Below are 26,394 nucleotides of genomic sequence, written 5' to 3'. Positions count from 1 at the left end.
GCTGCCCTTTCTGTGCTGCTGTACCGGACAGGCTGGAACTCCAGTGTGAACTCGAGTTGAAGGGACTGTGACCTGTGGGTGAGTCCACGTGGGAGCGGGACACCCTGAAGCACCTGTGCCCGTGGATAAGCCCATGCCGGAGAAAGTATATCTCGAAATGCTGTGGCCATTGTTATGTCCCGCAGCAGGTATACCTCTGAAGGGATTGTGGCCCAAGGATAAGTCCACGCTGGAGAAGGTACACCTCGAAGCATCTGTGGCTGTGGATAAGTCCATGCTGCAGCAGGTACACCTTGAAGCATCAGTGGCTGTGCATGAGGTCATGCTGGAGCACCTCAAAGCGTGTGGCCATGGATAAGCCCAGGACAGAGCAGGTACGCCCCTGGAGGGACTGCAGCCATGTTGGAGCAGGTTGACTTCTGAAGGGACTGTGGCTGCGGGTAAGGCCACGCTGGAGCAGGTACATCTCTAAAGACATTGTGGCCCATGGAGAAGGCCACGCTGGAACAGGTGCACCTCAAAGCGACTACAGCTGTGGATAAGTCTATGCTACATCAGGTATACTCCTGGAGAGACTGTGGCTCACAGATAAGGCTCCACTTGGGACTGTAGTCTGTGGGTAAGTCCAAGCCAGAGCAGGGACCAGGGGAGGAGTTCATTGCAATGTTAAACCCGATGGTCTGGTCCAAAGGGACCAGGGGTGGAGATTGTAATGGAAATACCTTTAAATTGTTGTAAGCCAGGATTTAACTTGCATGTTATGGGAGTTACTATAGCAGGAACCCCTTGTTGCTAGCCAGGCTAGGAGCAAGGGGAGGAGTTCATTGCAATGTTAAACCCTATAACCTGACCCAAAGGGACCAGGGGTGGAGACTGTAATGGAAATACCTTTAAATTCTTGTAACCCATGGTTTGATTTGCATGTTATAGGAATTCCTATAGCAGGAACCACCTGAACCAATGGAGGACAAGCCTTACAAGAAGCAGTGCGAGTGCAGCAGCGACCCGACCTGAGCTGGCTTTGGTGCCCAGTAACTGCACGCAACACACCACGTCTCTTGTCCTGAGTGACCACCATAACAGATGGAGCCCAAAGTCATGGACTAAATGAACTCAGTGGACATTTTGTGGACATTTCTGGACATTCTATGGACACTTTACAAGGGTGGTCCATAGACTAAGGGAATGATACCTGCATATTATATCAAAGGATGGGAAGGGAGGGTGGTGGTTAATGAGGATGTATTGGATAGTGTGAGACCTGAGAATGACGTAAATGGTATGGAATAAGGGGTGGAGAATGGCTGGTTTTGGCTGGGATAGAGTTAATTTTCTCCATAGTAGCTAGTATGGGGCTATGTTTTGGATTTGTGCTGAAAACAGTGCTGATAACACAGGGATGGTGTAGTTACTGCTGAGCAGTGCTGACACAGAGTCAAGGCCTTTGCTGCTTCTCACCCCACCCCACCAGCGAGTAGGCTGGGGGTCCCCAAGAAGTTGGGAGGGGACACACCTGGGACAGCTGACCCCAACTGACCAAAGGGCTATTCCATACCACATGGCATCATGCTCAGTATATAAAGCTGGGGAAGAAGAAGGAAGGGGGGGACGTTCAGAGTGATGGCGTTTGTCTTCCCAAGTAACCATTAGGCATGATGGAGCCCTGCTTTCCTGGAGATGGCTGAACACCTGCCTGCCCATGGGAAGTAGTGAATGAATTCCTGGTTTTGCTTTGCTTGTGTGTGCAGCTTTTGCTTTACCTATTAAACTGTCTTTATCTCAACCCACGAGTTTTCTCACTTTTATTCTTCTGATTCTCTCTTCCCCATCCCATCAGGGGGGAGTGAATGAGTGGCTGTGTGGGGCTTAGTTGCTGGCTGGGGTTAAACCACAACAACCTGATAAAATAATTTGTAAAAATTGAAGTGCATCCTTAGCAGCTGAAAACCCAGCTCTGTAGCGTCTTCAAGTCAAGGCTTCTTGTTCTGTTTGAACAATGTGAGAACATCAATGGATTTGTGATTGCTTAAAAGAATTTCAGCCTCTTTTTGCTGTTTTTTTTTTTTAATGTATTCACATGATTGGTTTCATGTTTCCTGATTATTATTAATTATTTCTATCACCACAGCACCTAAAAGCATAGGTGGTTTTCTGCAACCTGGTTTTGGTAGGTTGTATACAAACATAATACAAAAAAGGATCTAATAGTCTCAGAGATGGTGTTTGTAAGCTGCTGCAGCAATTCAGTATGTTGCAGCCACCCCCTTAGGCTGCTTCGTTAGAGCCATTTCATGATTACCCCATCTCAAATAATTGCAACAGAATGTATGAGGGGGTTTCGCCACTGTTTTAGTGCAAACCCAGTGTTCAGTTCACTTCCCTGGTAGTTTAAATCGGTCTTTGCGCTCAAGTGCAGCTTCACGCTCCACATGAATCATCCAACCAACCATTCCCCAAAGGAGCGAGTAGTCTTGCCGCCCTCTTCACCCCCAAGCAGCTATTCCCGCTTCCTTTGTGCCGACAGCGGTGTCTCTGCGAGCGCTGTCACTTAAAATTAGAGGCGGCTCACAGAACTGAACTGGCAGAAAACGAGCAGTTCGCCGCAGCATTAAACCAGCGCCAGCGCTGCTGCCAGGAAGCGGATGGGTCTTCTTCCAGGTGCGCTGTTAGAGGATCCTAGCGGCTCCCAAACTCTCATCTCGCAGTGCTGGAGCACAAAATCTCAAGGAACGTTCTCAGCTAAAGGGTTAATCCTAACTGTGCAGACTGAGGGACAAGAAATTTTGTAGGTTTGTGATCCAAAAAAATTTGGCCGTTATTATTCTAACTACCCCAGTTGTAAAATCTACTGTACAACAACGCTGTTCAGATGTTGAAGCGTGTGAAAATAGTCTGCTTGGGAAAGCAATTCCATTCCGGCTTTAACTTGTACCATTGTAGCAAATATTAAAGCTGGTGTCCAGCCTACATAAGGCTTTGTATATTAGCTGCCCTGTTGGAAGAGTAGCTCACTCTAGGATGCTGTGGGAGGAGGTATATTTGAGGTCTTTCCCAGTCAGAACATTAAACCTGAAAATTACAACTGATAAACCCAAATGTATAAGTCAGATGATTAAACTGGGAAAAAGAAGAGCAAAATACTTTACTCAGGAAATGAGCATAGCTGCTTGTAACGCTATTAAAACATTGCTAACGCGACAGTTTTTGTGTCAGTTCAGACTGTGGTGCGTCGTGACCTGCTGTGCTACATGACCCCTCTCTGCCCAAATAATCTAGCACGCAGCCTTAAATTACACAGAGCAGCTCTTCAGCTCAAGCTACAGATTTATTTTCTCTAGACAGGGTTAAGACGGTTGCCGTAATAGCATGTTACGGGAATTATCGCCGCTGGTGCTTCAGATGTGAGCACAAGGACAGTCACTAAAATTGAGGATTACAAAATGGATACGGATGCTGTGTGACTGGAAAAGCTTTGTCCAGCTACTTTATCAGGTAGAGGAGACTAGTTACTAACATTTACAGTAGGTGGCGGATTTTTCGTTGACAAAAGAGATGTTATCGCGATAGCGAGGGGAAGAAACCCCACAACTAAAAGCTCAAGCAGGAAAGAGAAACCTAGAAAAAAATATTTTAAAAATCAGTCTTAATTAAACTCTGACTTGACGGTGACTCGGCAGGGAGACGCTGCTGTAATACAGCCGTGGCAGTACCTCAGCACGTTTGCGACACGGCTGTTTTTCCCTGCGTGGGGGAGAAGCCGGAGGAGAGGCAGCGGAGCCGCGGGGGTGCCCCGGGCCCCACTGGCTGCGGGGAGGCTTCTCCCCAGCACCCCTCCGGGCCGCGAAAAGCAAAACCAACTCGGAAAAAGCTTCGGAGCTTCTGCAAACGGGGCGGGGGGCGGCCCCGGCGGCCTCCCCACCTCCTTCCCTCCGCCGCTCGCGACCTTCCTCCCCTTGGGGACCTCCTCCTCCTCCTCCCTCTCCCTGCGCGGCCGGTCACGTTGCGGGGCCGCAGGGAGAGGCCAGCGCGCCCCGGCAGCGGCGGGGCCGGCAGCACCTGGCAGAGCGGAGCGGGGCGCGGAGCTGAGCGCAGCGGAGCGGGGCGCAGGCCACGTTGTATTTTTGTTTGGAGCCCGGGGCGGCACCGTCCCGCCCCTCGGCCGGGCCGCGGAGCCCGCTCGGGGCGTAGCCTCTCCGCTCCTCCCCGGGGCGTTGAGGAGGGTGACTCGGCCGTCCTTCCCCTCCCCGTGGGCTGACCCCGCGCGGGTAGGCAGGGAGGCGGCGCGGCTGCGGGGACGTGCCCGGCGGGATGCGCGCTTAGCGGCGGCCCCGGCCGAGCGCAGGCCCCGGCGGCTGCACCTGGCGCCGGAGGGAAGCGGCCGCGGAGCGCCGCGCCCTCCGCCCGGGGACCCGCCATGGAGAAGCGAGGGGACGGCGCGCCGCTCTCCCACCCCCTGGAGCCGGAGCCGGAGCCCGAGCCCGAGCCGCAGCCGGCGCCGCCGGGGGAGAAGCGCTTCAGGCTGTGGTACGTGGGCTCGTCGTGCCTGGACAGGCGGACCACGCTGCCCATGCTGCCCTGGCTGATGGCAGAGATCCGCCGCCGCGGGCAGCGGCAGGAGCCCGGCGGTGCCCTGGGCGGCGGGGTGCCGGCCCGCGAGGTGCTGCTGCTGCTGGGCTCGCCCACGCTGCGCTGCGTGCCCGCCGGCCCCGCCAGCCCCGGCCGCCCCGCCGCCACCGCGCCCGCCGCCGGCCCCGGCCGCCCCGCCAGCCCCGCGCCCGCCGTCTTCATCTTCGAGCACAAGGCGCAGCACATCGCCCGCTTCATCCACAACAGCCACGACCTCACCTACTTCGCCTACCTGATCAAGGCGCAGCCCGACAACCCCGACTCCCCCATGGCCTGCCACGTCTTCCGGGCCACCGACCCCAACCAGGCGAGTGGCGGCGGGGGCAGAGGGAGGGGGCGCTGCCCGGGACCACCCCGCTTTGCTTCTCGCCCTCCTCGCCCGCCGGGACCCCAGGCGCTGCCCTCCGCAGCCGCGGAGGCGGTCGGTGTGCTCGGACGGGGCAGGGCAGCGCTTGCGGGGCTCTGCGAGACCGTAACCCCCGCACACACCCACCCGCGGAGTGGGGGGAGCCTGCCCGCGGCCGGCCGTGCCCGCTGCGCTCTCCCCGGGGGCAGCCGTCCCGGGGCTGCACCTGCGCTGCAGCGCCTTCGGGGTCCGCGGAAAGGGCGGGCTCGCAATCCCGCGTGGCCGTGGGGTGCTGTGCCACCCCCTGCCCCGAATGCAGGGCGCACCCGCCTGCCAGGCCGGGGGTACCAGCCTCCGTGAAACGCCGGTGCGCTGAGGGACGGGGCCCCTTTGTTCCTCCCCGGTCCCTCTTCCGTGGGGCCGCCTTGTCTCCCCCAGCAGCTCGGTGGCAAACGCACAGTTTACTCTGTGAGCAGAGTGCTGGATTTGTGTTAAACCGTCCCTACGGTGGCGTGTTGGAATCGCGTGTCCAGGATGGTGCTTTCAGGGCTCCGCAGAGCCCCAGTGGTGTGGAAACCATCGTTTGCAACCAGTGGGCCCTATTTTGCTCACGGGTCACGCTAAGGACACCTGGCCGTGCTCAGGCACACTCAGTAGTGCTACAAACAACCCTAGGTTTGGGTGGAGACATTGTTGATAAAGTGCCAACTGGAAAAAAAGACCTAACAGTGAGACTGTATTTTCCTGACTCTTTAACGGGCTTTGGCTCACGCATCGAATGTGCAGCAGAGTTCCTTCTCCTCCCTGTTTAGAGTATGTGAGAGATGGCGGTTTTGACGAGTAGGTTTGATCGTTGATTTAGGACGGTGACAGCAAGAAAAAGGCCTTTCAATAAGAATCCTTTGGTTGAGTAAGTTAAGACACCTCTGCCTGAGTTTTCACAGACATGTAAGGAGGAAAAACACGTGCGATTAGAAATGCTGGATTTTACTGAAACCACTTAGCTGACTTACTAGATCTACTGAACAGTTGCTTGGGTTTCTTTGGGTTTTGGGGTTTTTTTAAGTGAAGAGGGTAGGAGGTATTAAGAAAACAACCGAAAAGTTCTCAGTATATTAATTTTGATTTGAGCCAACATACTGCCAGAGATTATAACATTGGAGGGATTTAGATTGCGTACATAGCTGTGGCTTGAGCCATCATCAAAGATAGGACAGGAGGTATCCCAAATGGAGGTAACTACGCTGAACTTGTTGGCAACTGCTGCCACCGTTGTGCTCTGCCAGGAGAAGGGAATTCAGGGTCAGGAGAGAGCACGCGGAAGGAGCATGAAATGGAGGGGATCGTGTCTGGCAAGGGAGGAGCCAAAATGTCCTTTTAGGAGTCTGACCATATGGACTGATGGGAACCAAGGTTTCTGCTGTTGGCAGAAGATGCTGAATCAAATTTATTTCTAGGGTAGGTCTGCTCTGGTACGATGACTTTGTAAGACAACCTCATGCTGTAAGAGAGCGGATCCCTACTACTCGTGAACATGCAAAATACTATGTACGTTTACATTTGGGAGGCTGTTTCTGACTAAACTTTTAATCCATACATCTTCCCTTCTTTCCTCGTGAAGGAAAATGTCCTTATGTGTATGGAATTAAATCAAATTGATACTATAGGTAAAGCCTTCCTATTGAAGGAAGTTATTAGTGTGAACAAGTTCCCTTTTATAAACTCCTATCTTGTTCTGACAATATAGTCTACATTTTATCTGGCAAGATTTTTTTTAGCCTTGTTATCAATAAAGAGTAAGTCCCTCACATGAGGGTTACTCAGCACATGATTTCCAGACAAAGAACTACAATAAGGGTAGTAGATGCACAGCCAGCGATGTGATTCACAAGTATCTGACTAACAGGCAGGTTTTTTTAAGGTATCAAAAGGAAAAGAAGGTGTAATTTTTTTCCCCTCCCGAGTTTTGTTAGTAATCGTTGAGGCTTGGTTGGCTGAGTCTGTGCAGGTCTCTAGCTGTTGATCTGTGCTTGAGCGTAGTCCTGAGCAGATGAAATCAGGCTGCAGGTTGCTAGCTCTGAAAAATCTTCTTTTGAAGCTCTTAATTGTTTGTTATAAAATAGATGCTGTTCTTGCATGCTTTCAAGATCTTTAAGTATGTGCTTCTGTTTCATATTGGTTATGTGAGCTTCATGGTGCGTATTAGCTTAGAAAGTATTTTTCACAGCTGTTATTTTAAGACGACCTCATTTTCCATCTTAGGCCATAGTCACTTCTAGCCAATGTAAGTTGGCACCGCTACTGAGAGAAGTGATCCTGTCCTTCTTCAAGCCCCAACCCCTCGCTCCTTCTTCTCGGCTTTGTCCTCGTGGCAGCACAACTGTTTGTGCAGCCGCATGGCGAACAGGATCAGGGAATTGACTGGCATTAAACTTGCTTTTCCCCCACCTTTGCTGGCGTAGTTCCAAACTGCTTCCCTCGTTTGCTTTACTGTGCAACCCTAATACTGTTTACGTCAAGACAGGTAGCTTGGAGGCACAAGGTAGCAATGAGTGGCCAAGGAGGGGAAGGGTGGGATAGCCTTTTCAGTGGTTATACTGACTTCAGGCTAGCCGGAGATGACCACAAAGCCATGGTGTTATCCATCTCGGTGGTATTAAGTTCAGCAGCACGCTAAGTCACTCTGGAATGAAGGAAGGGTGCAGGAGATGTCATGTGGTCTTAGAGTTAAAAGACAACCAGCTGTAATTTTTAATGGTGGATGTAAATTATGAAAGTGAGAGGATAACGACTGACTTCCAAGAGTGCTAGTGCAGTAATTCAAAAAACAATGTAGTTGAGAATGAAAATTTTGGCTTCGAGCCCATTGCTTTGTCCACCAATGGTATTGGACAGTGTCTAGGATGCACGTGCATTCACTGTGACTACAAAAGGGGCTGTTATTCACAGAAAAAAGCAATACTTTTTGCCAGTCCCTGCAAATTTCTTTAGCAGATGACCAATAAAAAGCCAATGCAATATGTGCTCTGATGACGTCAGGTGGGAAGATAACATCTTTTCATGTCATCTGCCATGACTGAAGAAAAATGAGAGAGTGAGGCACTACGAAACATCTTTACATTTTATTTGAAAGCCTGCGAATTGTAGGCGGAGCTGGAAAGTAGAAGCCAGTGGGTCGACTCCTGTTCTGGAGTAATACTTTGGCACAGTGTCAAACCTAGGGCTCAGCTGTCGGTATGGGGGTGGATGCTAAGATGCTTTCATTGGGGGGGGGGGGGTGTCTTTCTTTTGTCCTTTAATTACAAGGGGGGAGAGAACTGCTGGAGCCATCTGACTGGTGAGGATGGGAACAGAAGTTTTTGACTTCTTTCCCTAAGAATTATTATAGTGTTTGCCCCTCCTTGTAACTTTTCAAAGCAGCAGCCAGCTGGAGTGGATGACGGTAGTTGTCTGTTTTAGTGCTGGCTAGTAGCTTCTGAATAGCAGCCAGAGATTTGTTAGTTTTGTATTGCTGTCATTTGAGAATTATCTAGGATGCGTGGAGTCTGTCTGTAGACGTCAGATGACAGCATTGTCTCATTTTATATTTGGCAGATTTTCTTCACAACCCCAGGAACAGATTATTTTTTTTTTTAACCAAAAGATAGATTTTATAAATATAGCAGGCATACTCTTCTCCCAGCCACCAAGAAAAGCCCTTTTGATTCATGTTTTCAGGCTCAACTTCAACACATTTTTACCATGAAATACTGATTTTATTGTATAAACCAGATTTTAATTGTGTGAAACGAATCAGTGCTGTTTGACAATTGCCTTGAGTTCCCTATTCTCTGGGGGAGAGGCTTATGGTCTGTTCTCTTTCTGCACTCGTTTTTTAAATTCTTATGCTCTTCTAGACTCTGCATTTTCTTCTCGAAACATGAATAAGCCTTTTTTTGGGGGAATTTTTTTTTAACCTGAACTGGCATCCTAAATCTAGTTATACTATAATTGGTTCTTATTAGTGAAGATAGTTGTCTCCTCCAGTTAAGCAAGAACTTACTTGATACATTTTGCATTTCTTTTAGAAACCTTATAAGCAATGATCTAAATATATTGTTATGGGGTTTCAAAACTAATCCAAGCTGACTGTGAAAGAAAAATGTTCTGGTGCACAGACCTCAGCAAGGTTTACCTCTTGTGTGTATAATCTGTCGCTGCAGCGTTCTGTTGTAACCACGTGTTAGGGGCACTAGCCTGTCTTTAAGGCGAAGCAGAAGTAATGGAGCATTTTGCTGGCAAAGTAAAGCTGTGATAAGAACTGGAGAGGTAGAGGGCCAGAGACAAGAGCTGGAGGCAGCCTGCTTGTAACCCAGATCCCTGCTCTGTCATCGCTGCACAGGCTAAACGTCAAAAACGGTTGTCTATTCCAAGAGCGTGTTAATTGTCTGTTAGATAATGTATTTCAGTAAAGCAAGGCCGTAAGACGGTTTATTCTGAAAAAACAAGGCATCAGTACAAAGTTCTTCATTTTAGTAATTCAAAGGAGGCTTTTATGCTGTAATAATATCACATTCTGTAAGGCTTCTTATTGAAGAATGTAAGTTGGAAACATTTGAAGAAGAAAGTTCATGAACTTTACATTCATATTTCTTTTGTGCTTTGATTTTTACGTGACATAGGAGCATGGGCTGAATGGTAGAAAATTCTTGGGATATTAAGGACGTATGTACAGCATTGTTGCAGTTCCTATTAAAATGTTGCACAGGTTGAGTCGCTTGATAAGCTGTGTTTTGAATAGGTATGACAAACATGATAAAAAAGATGGGCTCTGGGTTTTGAAGGATTCTGCAGGAAATGGGAGAGATGCAGAGTTTGGATGCTAGATCGACTCGAGCACACTTTGATTGCAGCGGAAAGAGGTAACGCTGTTTCCCATGAGAAAGATAGGTTGTCCCAGTTTTATCAAGAAAACAAGTCTTAGTGAGACCAAAAGCACATTTTCTCTGAGTTTGGGTCAGGATTTCATTCATGGGGTGAGAAACTGAAAAGCGATGACTCAAAACAAAGCGTGGATGCTAAAGGCTTGCAATGAATGCAGAATTGTTTGGTGGGCGGCCTCATTATCTCCAGCCTACATGGACTATGCAGCCTCAGATGAAAAGTCTTGCACTCCTTTTTTGGGGGTTTGTGGGGTTTTTTTGTTTTGTTTAAACAGTGTCTGACTTAAGATTTGGAAAGTGGAACTGAAAGTTGAGAGCTTAAGGTTTCGTTTTTGTTTTCCTTAATGATAGATTTGACACTTTTTTCCTGAAAATGAAAGTGCTTCTCATTTTAGGCCTGTAAAGCTATCTTTTTAAGTTCCAATTTTGAACATCTTGTCCACGATAATCTTCTGCCACGTTCCAAACAGAAGAAATAATAAAAACATTAAAATTATTAGCTGTTTCTAAATGCTGATATGTAGCCCTTTTATCCCTGATTAATGTTTAGGAGAGGAAAGAAGGAATGGTGTTAAATGCTATCATATCTGCTGCGTTTGTAGAAAGAATTCATTCATTTTTCCTTCTGCAGTTCCTGAAAACCACTCCATTATTTGGGGAGTAGAAGCGATGTTATGGAGGATTGTATTTTCAGAAAGGCAAAATAAAGTATAGAATGATAAATATATGAAATTACGTAAGCTCACTGAGGGTGGCTGTAAGTAATACAATGCCTGGATAATAAGGCTATTTTTTTTTAAAGAAAGCTTGTATGCATCTGTGCACAGTAAATCAAGGCTCCTCTTCTGATTATCTGTTTCGACGTTTTTCTGTCCTGTTTCTCAAATGTAGACCCAGTTCCTTTTAAAAATAATAAAATGGAAAATTGACTTCCAAAAGGTTTGGTTAGCTTATGTATGTCTTGGCAACAGGGAGAGTCTGATTTTTAGGGATAGTAAAAATCTCAGACCAAAATGCTTGAAGGTAGTGTTTATAAAAGTGAATGCTAAGAAAGATTCAATTTCTAAACAATCATCGCAGAATAGCAGCATGACTGACTCCTACCCATCTCTACTCTTTGCTAGAGTTTGGTGTAGCATTTGATGTGCACAGCTCACCCTTCCTTGCATCTCTTCCATCTGTCTTCCCCATTTGCCTGGAACTCCCTGGGCATCTTGAGTTTCTCTGAGGTAAAGTGGTGAACACCGTGATGAATACTGGGGGTCGATCACGGAGATTGCTGTCTAGGCTGTAGGTCATGCAGAATTTTTAGCAGTGTTGGCATGGTCCCATCATGGCACCGGCTGTCCTCTGCCACCTGGTTTTGTTTCCTTTGAGGTTTCAGATACTATTTGAAGTTCAGAGACGAGGCAAAAAGAATTTATTTCCATGTGGCTTTTATCATTTGTCCCATATGTGAATTCTGGCATCATCTACCTTCACGTTCTGCACTGTTCTGAGGCACCTTTAGAGACCACAAGGAGACGACTGGGTAAAAATACCGGACCTACTGCAAGTCTTGTATAGGTCATTAAATAAGGCAGTGTTTGAGGGCAGCTGGAAAGCAAACTTAAGGCAGCAAAGTGAAGTGACTTAATTCATAAACAGGATCTGTGTTTTCCTGTTCTGTATAGACTGTAATATAATATCTATCATCTTATCTTCTGACACAAATAGGTACATCAAGACCATATGCAATAACATGGGTTCCAAAATAAATTACAGCATCGCTAATGGAGGATAGTGTACGATCATGTCATGAACAACTAAATTTGCCCTGAAGAGGTCTTCAAAGTGCAAAAAGGCAATACAGAGTGTCAGAGGGGGGCTGAAAGCACAAAGTGTGGAAGTGGTTACCCCAGGGATGCGTGAAGTATGTGACCTCCCGTTTATGTGATCTGTTTTGGGTACCAGAGAACATGCGTGAGTTTTGGATATGCTTGTTTTCGACCATGAATATATTGGCTTTGGTTTTTTGTTTCCCCTTTCTAGGTGTATTAACTAGGTGACAACCGGTAGATCAGTGAGGTGGGCAAATATACAACATACTTGGTGGTCCTGTAGATCTGAGAGTACTCTGGTAATTCAGTCTTCCTCTTGGTGTTGGTCAGAGGTAAGCTTGTTTGTGCCGCAGGGGATTAGTTCTAGTAGTATATTTAGGACTGCAGGGAAAAGGACGTAAAAAACCAAACAAGCAAACAAAACCACATGCGTTCACCCCAGAGGGCTCATTGTAGCCCATATTAGAGTCTTAACTTTTATATTTTTATAAAAGTTAACTACATATCTTGAAAAATCCAGTTAAGTCTTCGTGCTGAACACAGTCGTGCTTTAGCAGCACAAAACCTACCATTGTCTGAAGCTGCGCTCCCTCGCCTCTGCCTCTCCGCAGCAGCCGTATATACCGCTTGAAATGAACAGCGTTACGTCCCGCTGTTTGAAGCGAAGCCTGCTTAAAGCCATCCTTCCCGTAAGTGAAATCGGCTGCTTAGTCCTCCCCCTCCTTGCTGCAGGGAATTAGGACTTCCAATCAGAAGTTAATTACTCGGTCCTCTTCTGGAGAGGATGGTGCTGCTGGGATTTCCGCTGCTCCCTGAGCAGACCCTGTCTGAGCAAAAAAGGAAAACCATGGCAGCAGCGGGGCCTCTACGTATCGTTGCACCCTCCCGAGGTGAAATGTCGTGTGTGAACTTCAGCTGCAGTGCTTAAACATGGCTTTTCTGCCCTTCTGCATGGTTTTAGTTACTTAAGTCAACTGAACAAAAACCTGAGACGTGTACTTCAAAGGCTGTCATACCATGAAGACTGTTCAGACAGGGTAGATGGCATATAGCAAGGACATGTATAACGTGTCTTAAATTGTATTTCTCTGTTCAGAGCCTCTGAAAGATGTCGCAAACTAATAAGCAGTTACCTAGATGCATTACAATTCTCTTCGGTTTGCATCATTTGTAAGAGAGGCAAAATACTTCAGTCAAACCACTGCAAAAAGAAAAATGATTTTTTTTTTTTTTTAATGATCTCTCAATGCCATTTAGAAATTCTGCTTAGTGCTTTGGAGGAATTGTATCTGCTAGACCACATTTCCTGACTTTATAAGTTTCTTGTAATAGTGAGTTGTCTTCATCTCTGCTCAAATCTGGTTGCTTTCTCACGGAATCCATAATTTCCCTTTTTATCGTTTCATCTTTTCAGAATTAGGTAGGCTTTTAAAAATGATCTCTTCTGGAAATTTGGAAGGGCGGTATGGTAAGGTTTTTCTTGTTCTGCATCTCTGGAATCACTGAAGATAAGTAGGATTCTACAATATTGGGCACGTGGCACTTTTCTGAAGGATTAAATTAATTTAAAATGCAAATATGAGAGAGATCCTTGTTCAAAGCCTGTGTGAAAGACTTATAGAAGCTATTAGATAAGATAAAACCAATACCATAGAAGTATGGCTTTTTCCCAACTTCACCATCCCTGGCACTGTGGTTTCCCCCCCTCCCGTTACAGCTGACTTCATTTAAAGTGTATTTCAGTCGTGCAGTTTATTTTTGCACATTGATAAACCTTAACAAGCAGCTTGCTCCATTAAAATGACTGGGGTTATGTTTTATTTCATTACTCCTTTTGGCAAGAACGTGTAGATCTGCACAGTGCTGTTTAGAGATCCTTGATGCATCGAAAAACATGTTGTGGGAAGTCAGAGTATTATCCCCTGGGGCATACCAGTGACTGCCTTCCAGACTGTTCACAATTTTGTTTTTCCTAGCAAGATTAATAAATATTTGGTTTTTAGGATGCTGATGTTAAATATATTTCATGTACTCTGTGATGCCGATATGGGTTTCCTGTTATGTTCATTTAAAAAAAAAAAAAAAAAAGGCAATATCCCAGGAACTGTGGGAGTAGTCAGTGGTTTGTGGGTTCTTGAGTACTTTTGGAATAGAGGAAATATTCAGTAACAGAGCAATGAAAGACTAGGACATGCAATGTTAACTCATTGAAATGTATTTTTATATGCCTTCTCGTAGTTTGTTTCTAGCTTTGGCTTGATTATTAACAACTTGATCTCAAGTTACGGTAGGATTTCTAAATAAAAATAGAAGTAGGGTAGTACATATTTAACAGAGCCGTATTTGCCTGAGAGGAACCAGTTGCTTTCTTTAGGACCGCTCAGCTGGAAGTGTAGAAATGAAGCAGCACATAAATTCCAGCTAAACCCTGCGTTGAAAGCTGGTGTCTGACCTTCAGGTTGATGTCCACGGCGGACTGCAGTACACACGCAAAGTTCTGTGGTTCCTGCCTGCCCCAGCTCTGTCATAGTGTGCAAAATTATGGCTTTGGTAGGCTAAGGTGAAAAAATTCATTCCTGCTAGTGTACAGATTAAAAAGAGAAGGGATTGTGTATATGACCTGCTGCCATACTTGGCAATGGAAATAATACCAGACTGCTCTCAGTGTCCTGGTACTTTTGTGGCAATCTAAGCAGTTTAGGATACAAATTCTCAAACAAACGATTGTAACTATACTTAAAAAAAAATAAAAATCAGGAAAACATAATTTAAGATGCTGAAATGTTGCTCTAATGTGCAGATCCTATAGGATCTGATAGGAGAGCTTTCTATGGAAAATACTGCTCTTCCTGTAACATTTGGTTTAGGCTTGTGTACAAGACTGTTTTTTATGGAGAAAGATTTTAAACAAGTATCCCTTTTGTAGAAAATACTTCTGGCCTGACTTTGTGGTCATACTCAATGAGAATCCCTTAATTTTCTGTGCAGCAGGACTGCAAGCTTGAGCAGTACAAAACAGTTTGTAAAGAGGATCCACTTTTTTGGTAAACCCACGACATTAGAAATAGAGGCAAGATGTTGGCTACTCTTCAGCAGCATTTTTTTGAGCAAACCTTGCCAAAAGAGAAAATCAAGTGGGCCTTTCAGTAAGGGCAGCACATCATACTTTTATCTGAATTATTCATGAAGAAACATATCCAGATTATCCATGGCATATGTGTGCATGTATTCAGATTTAGCCTTAAGGAAATTTGCTGACCTAAACATGGGAGCAGAGTGGGAACAAGGCAACGTGATTAAAGCCAGCTCAGAAGGAGTGGGTTTACATCCTGGCACTGCGCCTCGGATTCCCTGTCTGCTTAGTGCTAGGGAGAACTAAAAATAGTATCTGCAGTTTAGTGGGGTGGTGTGAAGTTTACAAAATGAATACGTTTCCTCCATAGCGACCTTCTGTTTGCGAAATCACCACAGAAGAAGGCAATGTAAAAAAATTATATAGAGCACATCAATCCATCTGTATGAGTGCTGGCGTGTGTGGTTTTTTTTCCTTTGCTCAATAGGCAGGTTGCCCTTAAAATACACAGCATCACAGTTGAGAGTGTGAGAAATGCAGAGACCAGCCCAAACTACTAGATTAATGAGCTTGATGTTTCTTCATGTAACCAAATGTTTTGTTTCTGAGTGTTCACCCACTGTTCTGCACTTCATCAATTTTACTTAATATTGTATGCTTGATGGTTGTTGTTGTATAGGAATTTGAAAGGGAACTTTCTGTTTTTAGTGAAAATTATAGGTTAAAACTTCAGCAATCATTTTGAATGATACCATCAGTAGTAAGCTGAAGAGAAGCTTAGCTGTAGTGCCGGTTTATTTCTTATCTGAGTCTAAATTTTTCAGATTTGATAACTTATTTGATATGCTTCTGCTCTGAGTTCTCACATGACCACCATAAAAAGGTCAGATTTTGAGAAGACGATTAATACTTGAGTTCTGCAGCACAACAGAGTGGGTGCTCAGCTGAATTCTGTTACTTCTGGAAATGTCAGTCTCCAGGGATGTATATGGCAAGCCAGGGATGTATATGTATAGGTTGCCTTTTATTGCCTATCAGGTAATGCATCACATTATAAACTGGAACATCATTAGCATAATAGGAAAGCTTAGCTTGAAGTTTCATTCTGATACTTTTCTTCAACATGGCAGCGCTAATTCTTTGTTTGCCATCCCAGCCTATAATATTGGATATTTTTTAGCTATTTAGTCCTGCTGTTATGCTTTGCAATTGTACTATTAGATTTTATACACATAGTATACCACCACCTGAAAAACTCCTGCAGAGTTCCACTGGCTTTCACGCTCATTTTGCAGATTTTAAAATTCTTGCTGTAGCTCTGTGGGAAGCTCAAAATACTCTGCAGAGTCCCATGGATTGTTGCCGCCTTTGTAGAAACACAGCACCTGGCTCGTGCATGCCTACACAGCCACGTGCATAATAGTTAACAGCTAATAAGATAAAAACACAGTGGTAAAATGCTCAACTCTGCTATATATTTTAGCCTTTTACATAACGATTTGAAGCATGCTCGCATCTGTATCACGCTTTTGAGTGTGATTACTGATTTCAAGTAATAACAGGCAGGGTGTAAGGTTTAAACTTAGGATCACCTGAGTTTACTTATAGAACGCTCAAGCTTTCTTTGTGCGTGATATTCTTCTTTCCATCAGTTATAAAGTATTTAAGTCGGTTACCTATGTAACGTATAGAAAATACTTCCTTTCAACCCTGTACTGGGCCAGTTTGTTGGGAATAAAGAGTAGGCTTCATGGTGTCCTGGTACAGAGGTCAGTTAATCCACTTGAGCGTACTGCTGCCACGTGGGCTCCCCAGCCGTGTTAGAGGGACCAGCGTACATAAATTGTGATGGATCGCTGCTCCTGGAAGGGCTGCTGCTCTTACCCGCAAGAGCCCTGCGTGAAACTATGCAGGGTCTGCTTCGTGCTTTCATCCCGGGCTTAATTGCTTTGGGTTGGTTTCAGAGGACTATTCAGTCAGCAACTTAAGACTCTGTCCAGAGAGCCCTGATCTTAAATAGGAACCGAGTCACACAAGTCGTTCTGCCCAGATTGCACTGTGTTTTCCTATAGGATCATCAGCTGCCAGAAGATCGTACTGCTTTACTGGTCTCTGGCACATTTGGTTTTTATACTGCTTGAAGTATCATCCTGCCACCAAATATAGCAGTCTCTTGCTATTACTATGTCATAAAAATAATAGTCTTGAAGTTTCTTGTTTCTGCTAGTACTGTTCATATTAAAATGTCAAAATATCTTTCAGCTCAATTGAATAAGCAGGTGGATAAGGATGTGACAGGTTTCTAATTCAGATTCAGTACTTGGTGCTACTGTCATTTGGAGCCCTGCAGAGACCTAAGAAAACGTAACAATTTTCATTGGCATGTAGATTTGCTGGCTTTGTTTGTTGTACGCACCGGGACCGTTCGTCCAGGGGAGGACATTTCTTAAAGGGATGTTTTCTCTAGTTGATGCCTGTGAATGACCACGATGAAGTCAGGGCTAGGAACCGCGACGTGAAGAAAATGGGGAATCTGGTGCAGAAATCAGAGCTGCCCACTGAACAGTCAAGAACACGGATCACTGCGAGATCCCTGCCTGCTTGTCAACAGATGCATTAGTTTTCAAATTTGCAGGCTTTTCTAATCTTTTTACCATATGTGTATACAAGGCTACTGCTTATTATTTTCTCATGTCATGTCTCTTGCTCTTCCGTTTTTCTCAGCTCCTTGAAATTGTCCCAATCCAGGATTATAATCTTTTTTTTTTTGCAGGAGTTTTCTGTACTGCATGCAGTACTGCTAACCATGAAGAGTCATGATTCTGACCATAGGAAAAAAAAAAGATAATAATCCTTTTCTCCCCACTGCTTCTGACAAGCCTGCTGGCCCCAAATTAAAACTTGAAAGAAAAAAAGCCATTCATTCTTTTGATTGCATGTTGCCAGGGTCTGAGCTTTTCAGATATAGCTATCAGGATTATAAAAATTTTAACTTTATTCTTGTTCATATTGCTGGTTGCAAGTTTCACATTTTAGAAATACCACCAAGACTAGGTCCTATCTGTTTTTTTATTTTCCCTTTTTGCCATTAATCTTTTTTTTAATGTGTGTTCTGATAACAGCTGTTTATTGAATGAAAACTTGAACAGAAAATTTTGTGTAAAAACAAGCATGCATGATGATCATTTCAATTTATTTATTAGACCTATTCTAATGTTTTTACTTGCTCAGAGTTCCTTTGCATTTGAAGTTTGTTTTCACCGTCATGCCCTTTTTTAAAAACAAACAACCTGGCACATGTTTATTTTTAAGTCAAGCCTTCATATGGCCCATAAGAAGTGAAAGTTAGCTTCCTTGGTGATCGAGGCAGTCATATCATGTTTCAGAAAGGAGGTATGAGTAACAAAAAAACCCCAAACAAACCAAAAAAACCTCCATAGCCCCTACTATGGAGGGAAAGGATGCTGTGCTGTATGGTAAAAGGCTGTACTATTAGCAAAGTAACTCCTGGAGCATGACGTGAACAGCTGAGTCATTTATAGCTGGTACTGAGACAAATTTCTGCTGAAGGATGCTTGTTACTGCATGGCTGCTGCTACAGCTGGTAGATTGCCTGGTTAAGAGCAAAGTAAACTTGAGCCCGGTAAGAACTGCTGTGAAAAAGTACGCTCCAGATAAGCGTACTTTAATCTCTGGAACATTTAATTGGTTCAGCAGCATTTTCTAGTGCCTAATGTTTTCAAATGTGCAAACATATTCATGACATTGACATAATCACCACTTTCCAATTTATTCTTCGCTATGAATCCAGTAGTAATAGTAGCAGAGGACACTTTCTTTTTTACTGTTAATACAGTTATGGTTCATCTATCAAATTATAAAGTTAATATCTGTCCTTGAAAGTCTCCTGACTATTACTTCGCTGCATCTTAATGTAGTACAGGGCTGCTATTGTAGGTCACCATGCTGATCTTGTATCTATCTAATGTGGTTTGAATGTGTTTAATATAAGCCTCAAAGTATGCTTTCCATGCAACTATGTAAAATTAATCCTTTCAAAAATTTGTATTCAGTTTGTGGTCTTTGAACATCATCTCCACTGGAAGATTGTTTTGACAGATCAGTTGTTGATAATTATTTTTTTAAAGCATGTTTAACTCCTTATGATAGGCATCCTGGTAACTATCAATCAAATATTTTCATATATAAGATACTATTTGAAATTTAATTTTAAGACGAAGAGGGCTTCTACCTTCCTTAATAATGCCTTTGCCTCCCAGCTCCCAAATGCTTTTTTCCAAGCAAACAGACTCAAAACTGCGCATCAAGAATAACTTGCAAGCCCCTGCTGTGGTGTGCTGTGGCAAAGGGTGAGCACGTGGAGTTTTTAGCAAGCCCTCAGTCCTTTCACTGGTCTTAAAGAAGCTGGCAAGTTCACGGGACTTGAAACTGCGTATAACAAAATTTCAGAGTGCCATTTCTGAGATGATACAGCAGCGTAGGTTAAAGTTAGGGGGAAAAGAGGGAGCAATTCCCCTTCTCCAAGAGGGAATTGTAATGCTTCCGTGGGAGTGCTTGCGGTCTGCTGGAGGAATGATTAGTGGCAACTTGGAGGAAAGGGAAGCTTCTAGTGTCCTGTGTGATAATCAGGCTCCTGAGTAATTAACCAGTGACTCTGACAGATATATTCCTTCCACTTTTTGAATCATGTTATTTCTAACACCAAACATGGTTAGTTGCCAATTTGCTTACAGATGTAGCACTACAACTTTACAGAGTAAATAACTATCTAAATAACTTCTTGGGCATCATACCTCCCATTAGCCATGTAACCTCTTGTCTTTTTTCCTTTTGGTGCTATTTTGGCTCTATTTTTTTATCCATCTTGGATTGTAGTTGATCAGAAGGGTTTAACATCATGGTTATTCATTTGGTTTTCTGCTTTACGGAAATCTTCATAGTTTGAATATAGTAACATGAAGGAAAAATCCCAAAACACGGTAGTAATTTATTCAAGTAAATTACTTGCAGGCCCTCCCAGATTCAGGTAGTGTAGAGAGCCAGACCCTGGCCCATGTTTTTTGACCAGGGAGCTCAGAGTGCTACGATAGGTTTTCATCACCCATTTCATCCAGTCGCTTCTTTCTGTCAACCTGGATGGTCTCAGTCTGTAGCAGTGACATATATGACAGTATACCTCAGTGCATACCTCTTGCTCCAGCCCACGGAGCGTAAACTAACAGATGGCATCCGCTAAGGAAAGAGAAGATACTAACTACATCAAAAAATTGCATATTTTAAAGGGTGCTGTTGCATGAAAATGTGTTTGAATAGCTTAAGCATGGAAATTCCATTCATAAAGTATAATTTCTCTGTGCCACTGTGGGTTTTTTTTGTAGGTTGGAAATAAATTTATCTAATTAGACTAGGTATAATCTTTTAGACATGAGTAAATTTAAAAGAAAGTACTGATTGTGTGCTGGTTTTTGACTTTATGTGCAGAATGCTTATTAGGACTATAAAAAAGATCACATATTTTCAGGCATAGATTGAGTCACTAGCAATATTTAATAGTCCAGATTAACAAAAATGCCTCTTTTGAGTCTTTGGGGAGCTCTAATTCTTGTGTATTTCTCCAGCTTTTCTGTGAAGGATGATTTTGTCTCAGTGAAATTTCCCTGCAGCTTCTACAATTATTGTATTTTCTCAAGCATAAGTGACTTTCACTTCGCTGTTTCAGATTCTGAATATTTAACGTTTATATATGAGAATTGCATCTTTCACCGTGCACCCCAAGAATTCCCCAATGCAATGGTATAAAGCAGAAACATGCATGCCTCGCAAAAAAACTATACGCAAGAACATCTAGACCTTGTAAAGTAATTTGGGTGTGATCAAGCATAACTGAATTTTTCTAGCTGGTTCTGCAGCTTCACATAAAGGAATCTGCAAATACGGTACTGATGGCTGCTTTGAACAACGTGAGTCCTGTTCCAACAAATGTTGACCTCCTGTTTGTGGGACTGATCCTCCTAAAATGTCCAGCTCTCTATATATTATGTAAATAAGTTCCTTTCCTGTAAGCCTCTGCTTCTAGATCCCTTGCTGAGAACATGCAGCAGAGATCATATACATAATTTCTAATTAAGTACCTTACTTCAGGTTATTTCCCAGCTTGCAAACAACCTTTCTCTATGACCTTGCAGTCATGCTGCCTTCTTGTGAGCCGCAGTTCCTGGGTGAACTCGGGACACAATTGCCCAGCGTTACAGCTGGGCTGGCACAAAAATGCCAGTTATTGCACAGAACTACGTTATTCTGCTAATATCTATATGCTTAAATACTTAGAAATGATGATTCTTTCCAAGCTTATTTCTAAAGGCGCAGGCCTTTCAGCTGTGCTGGGACAAATCTAGCTGACTTCAGGGAGTTGGCTCACGTGTATGAATTTTCCAGAAATTGGCTGCAAGCCCAAAATTTGACTGGGAGGATTAATCTGAAGAGCACCGCAGTTAGGTCTTGTTTCCATATGAAGGCTTTTTGTAAATTTTTATTTTTGCCAAGACCTTTACAAGTGGTCTTTTGCTTGTTTGTTAGCTGGTTTGAAATGTGCTTTAATAGGAGAATATCTAGGATGTCACCTACCCTCTTCCAGCAGGCATACGATGAAGTAAAGTACATACTTTACTATGAAGTATCAACTTTAAATAATTGCAAAATATTCTAAAAAGCAGCTGTTACTTGTTTTGCCACAAACTCAGGTACTCAAGAACCTGCTATTGGTTCTTTCTTCCGCATACTGTTTTTAGTAGATAGCAGTTTTATGTGACCTTCTGATAACTTTGGGGTCTGTTGGAAAAAGCAGTTTTATTAGAGGTATGCCATAGACGTTAACAGTGAGGGCATTGCTCTTTCACAAAGTCCCTTCTTGAACTGCAGGAGCCCCTGTAGATGGCAGAAGGTACAAAAAGTCTGTAGAAAATAACCTGGTGACAGTTTCTTGTATACTTACTATTTTTACCGAATGTTACAAATACTTTGTATTATACATTGATGTCCTTATTAACTGCTTCAAAGGGTTTTCTGAGCTACTTGTTACTATAGGATCTGAATGTTTTACAAAAGCATTATTAAGTTTATTTTCACATTTGTGAGAGAAGGGAAGAGATGTCTTAATTTAGGGAAAAAAAAAAAATTAAAATCCCGGGAAGGGATTTTTAACTGGATAAAAATATCTATTACTTGAATGCTCAATTTAGGGTGTTTAGGAACTGCCTTGTCAAAGTAGTTGCTATATTCAGACCTCGTACAGGCTTCTGTTCCAGCTGTAACTTCCCAGCCTTGCAGATCATGAGACTCCAGGACTTCAAACCAGTCACTCGGACACTGAGAAGCGCACAAAGTGTTGGACGCTTAAGCGAGGTTTAAGCACTTTGCCTAGCACCATGGGAGATCACAGTGGTAGAAGAAGAGTGATGATCTCCTCTGCTACAATTTATCTTCTGTAACTACAAAGTCATCCTCCTTTTCTGATTTCTGTTCCTCAGGCCATGTATGACAAACGTTCTTAGAAATGGAGCAGGCGGACTGTCTTCTACTGCAGTTCTGGTTCACTCTCAGATCATGTCCTTTTTTGATGTGAACGAGCCAGGGGTCTTGTGGAGAAAAAAAATTAGTCTTTAACCACAAAAATTGTCAAGAACCTCACTATATCCACTGATTGTCCCTTTTGAGCTAATTGGATAACTGATGGCAATAGAAGACTCATCCTCCAGTGCTAATGGGGAAAAAAAGAAGAAAAAAAAGACATTGTTAATTTCTCCCAGACAGTTACTGAGAGAAAATGTTTTGGATGCTGGAGTGAGAATTAGAGTGGGTACTAAATTCTGCGTTCTGCTTCCAGCTCATCTTTGCCTAATCCCATTGCTTTGCCATCGCGGCTCCTTCCCAGTTTGCTGGCTGCTGCCGCCGTGCTCATTTGCACTCAGTGCGACTCTAACTTCTCGGGTCTTTTTGTGATCTCTGTGTTTATGTCAGTATTTTTGTGTTGGCAGTCCTTGGTCTGACACAGGTCCTCATCAATCTCTTGCTTGCTTTTACCTCGTTCCTTCTGTCATGTGTTTGGCTACAGTCCCTGTTACTCTTTCAGCTCCCCCTGCAGTTCTTTCTCTTCTCTCAATCCTCTCTGGTCCCCGTCGTTCCCTCTTTCCCCTCCCTAGCTTGTTATCCAAACTCGGTCTTTCCTTCCCACTCCTGAATTTGTGGACTCAGTCATATTGCAGATCTACTGTGAGCTGTGTTTGCAGGCAGAAATTGCTAAAGGTTGGATGAAAGTATTTTCAGGGTCTGGTTAGCATCCAGGGAATGTGACCACTTTATATATACATTTATTACCAAATACCTGTTAGCCAACATTTTGCAGAGATTTATAATTTGGATAGATTTTGGTGGAGACAAGAATCTCAGATTATACACAAAGAACCAAACTGAAGAGTTCTCATGTCCAAATACCTTGGAAGAGTTGCTTACAGTGATTTATTACTTTTTTTTTAACAGGAGCCAAAACCCAAAGAAAAGTATAATATGATAGTTCAGTAACTGTCCTATTTTGAAGATTTCAGTCCAGAAAGCTTGGCAAAGTTGTGATCTAAAATCAGAGCTTTGTAGCATGAACTATTGGCATACCTGAGCATCCTTTCATTCCAGGAGACATAAGCAGTCTTTATTTTTAAAGTGTTGATTAGGGAAAAAACTGTCCAAAGTGATGCTCTTCCACAGAGGAATGGGCATTATTTTAAATTGTCAAATGTGTCATCAAGTTTTTCATATGGATTTTCTGGGGTGGGGATGTGTCTTTCCTTAAGACATTTTCAGCTCAGAAGTGATGAGAATTTTACCAAAAATGTGAGGGGGGGAAAAAGGAATTAAGCTGAATCTGTTATGAATTAATTTAGTCTCAGACATGGGTATGTGGAAATGAGCAATTACATATGTTAAAAACACATTTGGATTTAACATACTGAATGTTTCCTTTTTTGTGCTTGAGGTGATAATAGAAGAGACAGCATTTTGAAAGGGATTAGGAGAAATTAAAGCCCTACTGGTTCCTGTTATTACTTTGAACTTTAGACAAAGATTTCCATCTCTAACACCAAACTTGTTAGTAAAGGGCCCCATCTTTCCCTGGCTGGTGCTTACAAGTCTATATTATAGAATGATAAACCGGTATTTGAAATTCTGCTGGTCAGTAAAATCAATTGAAAGCTCAACTTCTTCACAGAAGAACGACCGTCCCACGGACGCAGGTTAAATAGGGTCAGAATTTCAGATCGCTCTAAAATACAAATGCTAAATGTGAGGTGGATCTCCAGGAAGAGTTGAGCAGATGAGAAGATGGATAACTTGCTTTTTTGGCCTCTCATCGGAGCCCAGGTCTCTGATGGTGGTTGTCTGAGTAGAGCAGTAGCTTACCCTAATCCAAGCCAAGATGAGGTGTATTTTCTCAGATGTGCGAAAGAGGCATGTGCTCACACCTGATTGACTCTTGCTAGATATGGCAGGGTTACTCGCTCTGTGTGAAAATAAGAAAGGGGGGTAAATCCACCACCCTTCTTTTTTTTCCACTTAAAAGACATTTTTTTCATACTGAAATCCACAGATACCTTTTGTATTTTGAAAATACAAAACATACAAGTTATTCTTAAATGCAGTGGAGAGAGGACCTGTATGCGGCACGTATGGGACAACCAGGTGATCAGGCCCAGCCAGCATGGCTTTATGACAGGCAGGTCCTGCTGGACTAACCTGACCTCCTTCTATGACCAGGTGACCCACTTAGCGGATGAGGGAAAGCCTGTGGTTGTTGTGTACCTAGACTTTAGTAAAGCCTTTGACAGCATTTCCCACAGCATTCTCCTGGAGAAACGGGCTGCTTGGACAGGTGTATGCTTCGATGGGTAAAAAAAACTGGCTGGATGGCCAGATCCAAAGAGTTGTGGTGAATGGAGTTAACTCCAGTTGGTGGCCGGTCACAAGTGGCGTTCCCCAGGGCTCTGTGTTGGGGCCAGTTCTGTTTAACATCTTTATCAATGATCTGGACAAGGGGATCGAGTGCACCCTCAGTAAGTTTGCAGATGACACCAAGTTGTGCGGGAGTGTTGATCTGCTTGAGGGTAGGAAGGCTCTGCAGAGGGACCTGGACAGGCTGGATCGATGGGCCGAGGTCAATTGTATGAGGTTCAACAAGGCCAAGTGCAAGGTCCTGCACTTGGGTCACAGCAACCCCATGCAACGCTACAGGCTTGGGGAAGAGTGGCTGGAAAGCTGCCTGGTGGAAAAGGACCCGGGGGTGTTGGTTGACAGCCGCCTGAATATGAGCCAGCAGTGTGCCCAGGTGGCCAAGAAGGCCAATGGCATCCTGGCTTGTATCAAAAATAGTGTGGCCAGCAGGACCAGGGAAGTGATTGTGCCCCTGTACTCGGCACTGGTGAGGCCGCACCTCGAATCCTGCGTTCAGTTTTGGGCCCCTCACCACAAGAGAGACATGGAGGTGCTGGAGCGTGTCCAGAGAAGGGCAACGAAGCTGGTGAAGGGTCTGGAGAACAAGTCTTATGAGGAGCGGCTGAGGGAACTGGGGTTGTTTAGCCTGGAGAAAAGGAGGCTGAGGGGAGACCTTATGGCTCTCTACAACTACCTGAAAGGAGGTTGTAGTGAGGTGGGTGTCAGTCTTTTCTCCAAAGTAACTAGCGATAGGACAAGAGGAAATGGCCTCAAGTTGTGCCAGGGGAGGTTCAGATTGGATATTAGGAAAAATGTCTTCACCGAGAGGGTTATCAAGCATTGGAAGAGGCTGCCCAGGGAAGTGGTGGAGTCACCATCTGTGGAGGTATTGAAAAGATGTGTAGATGTGGTGCTTAGGGACATGGTTTAGTGGTGGACTTGGCAGTGGTGGGTTAATGGTTGGACTTGATGATCTTAAAGGTCTTTTCCAACCTAAACAATTCTCTGATTCTATGACCTTTTCATTTGACCTCACCAGGGCATCGGACCTTTGTGACCTAATGGCTGCAGATTTGGTGGGCAGCTGGTTTCGCTACAGGGGTGTTAGTGCCTGAATTCTCAAACGTTCAGCTTTCTGCAAGCAGCACAGTTCTACTGCTGCTGAAGTTTGCCTGTTTGTAAGAGTTGTTTCTATTCATGTTTTAGAAGAACGTTGTGTTTTCTGATGTATTTTAAGCACCGGAGCACTGTAGTTTCCCTCCAGATGGACTGACAGACCAGCAAGAGGAACTAGAGAGGAACCCTAGTCTTTGGGGGTAGGAGAGGCTCTAAACATGGAGATCTCTTTTGGGATCGTCTTCAGGAAAGATGGAAGATGGTGATGCTGTTATCCAATCCTTTTCCCACTGTCTCCTATTCTTATTTCTGAAGAAGCACCAGGGGACAGTGCATCTTCCTGGCACAGGTTATGAAGAGACCAGACCTGTTGGTCATCCCTTGTGCCTTAAGAGTAGACAGTAAAGACAGAATACTCAGCCTGTATGTTGTATGCAATCTGGAGATCTGGTGAAACCCATATGTGTGAGGACCAGTGCTGAGCCTGCTTCC

The 26,394-nt window shown here is 44.1% G+C and overlaps 1 protein-coding gene across 1 annotated transcript in view; it reads left to right on the top strand.

Annotated features, from left to right (window-relative positions):
- Positions 1-4,251: 4,251 nt before the first annotated feature.
- Positions 4,252-26,394, top strand: part of TBC1D4 (TBC1 domain family member 4) — a 116,964-nt gene continuing 94,821 nt past the window's right edge. Inside the window, exon 1 of the mRNA XM_075488330.1 lies at positions 4,252-4,933. Within this exon, the coding sequence (XP_075344445.1) occupies positions 4,415-4,933 (519 nt within the window). The 5' untranslated portion in view covers positions 4,252-4,414. The remainder of the gene's footprint in view (positions 4,934-26,394) is intronic.

Source organism: Mycteria americana, chromosome 1 (assembly GCF_035582795.1).
Source record: "Mycteria americana isolate JAX WOST 10 ecotype Jacksonville Zoo and Gardens chromosome 1, USCA_MyAme_1.0, whole genome shotgun sequence".
In the NCBI taxonomy this organism is placed as follows: Eukaryota; Metazoa; Chordata; class Aves; order Ciconiiformes; family Ciconiidae; genus Mycteria; species Mycteria americana.
The sequence above is the reverse complement of the archived record's forward strand: the minus strand, read 5'-3'. Positions and strand labels throughout refer to the sequence as shown.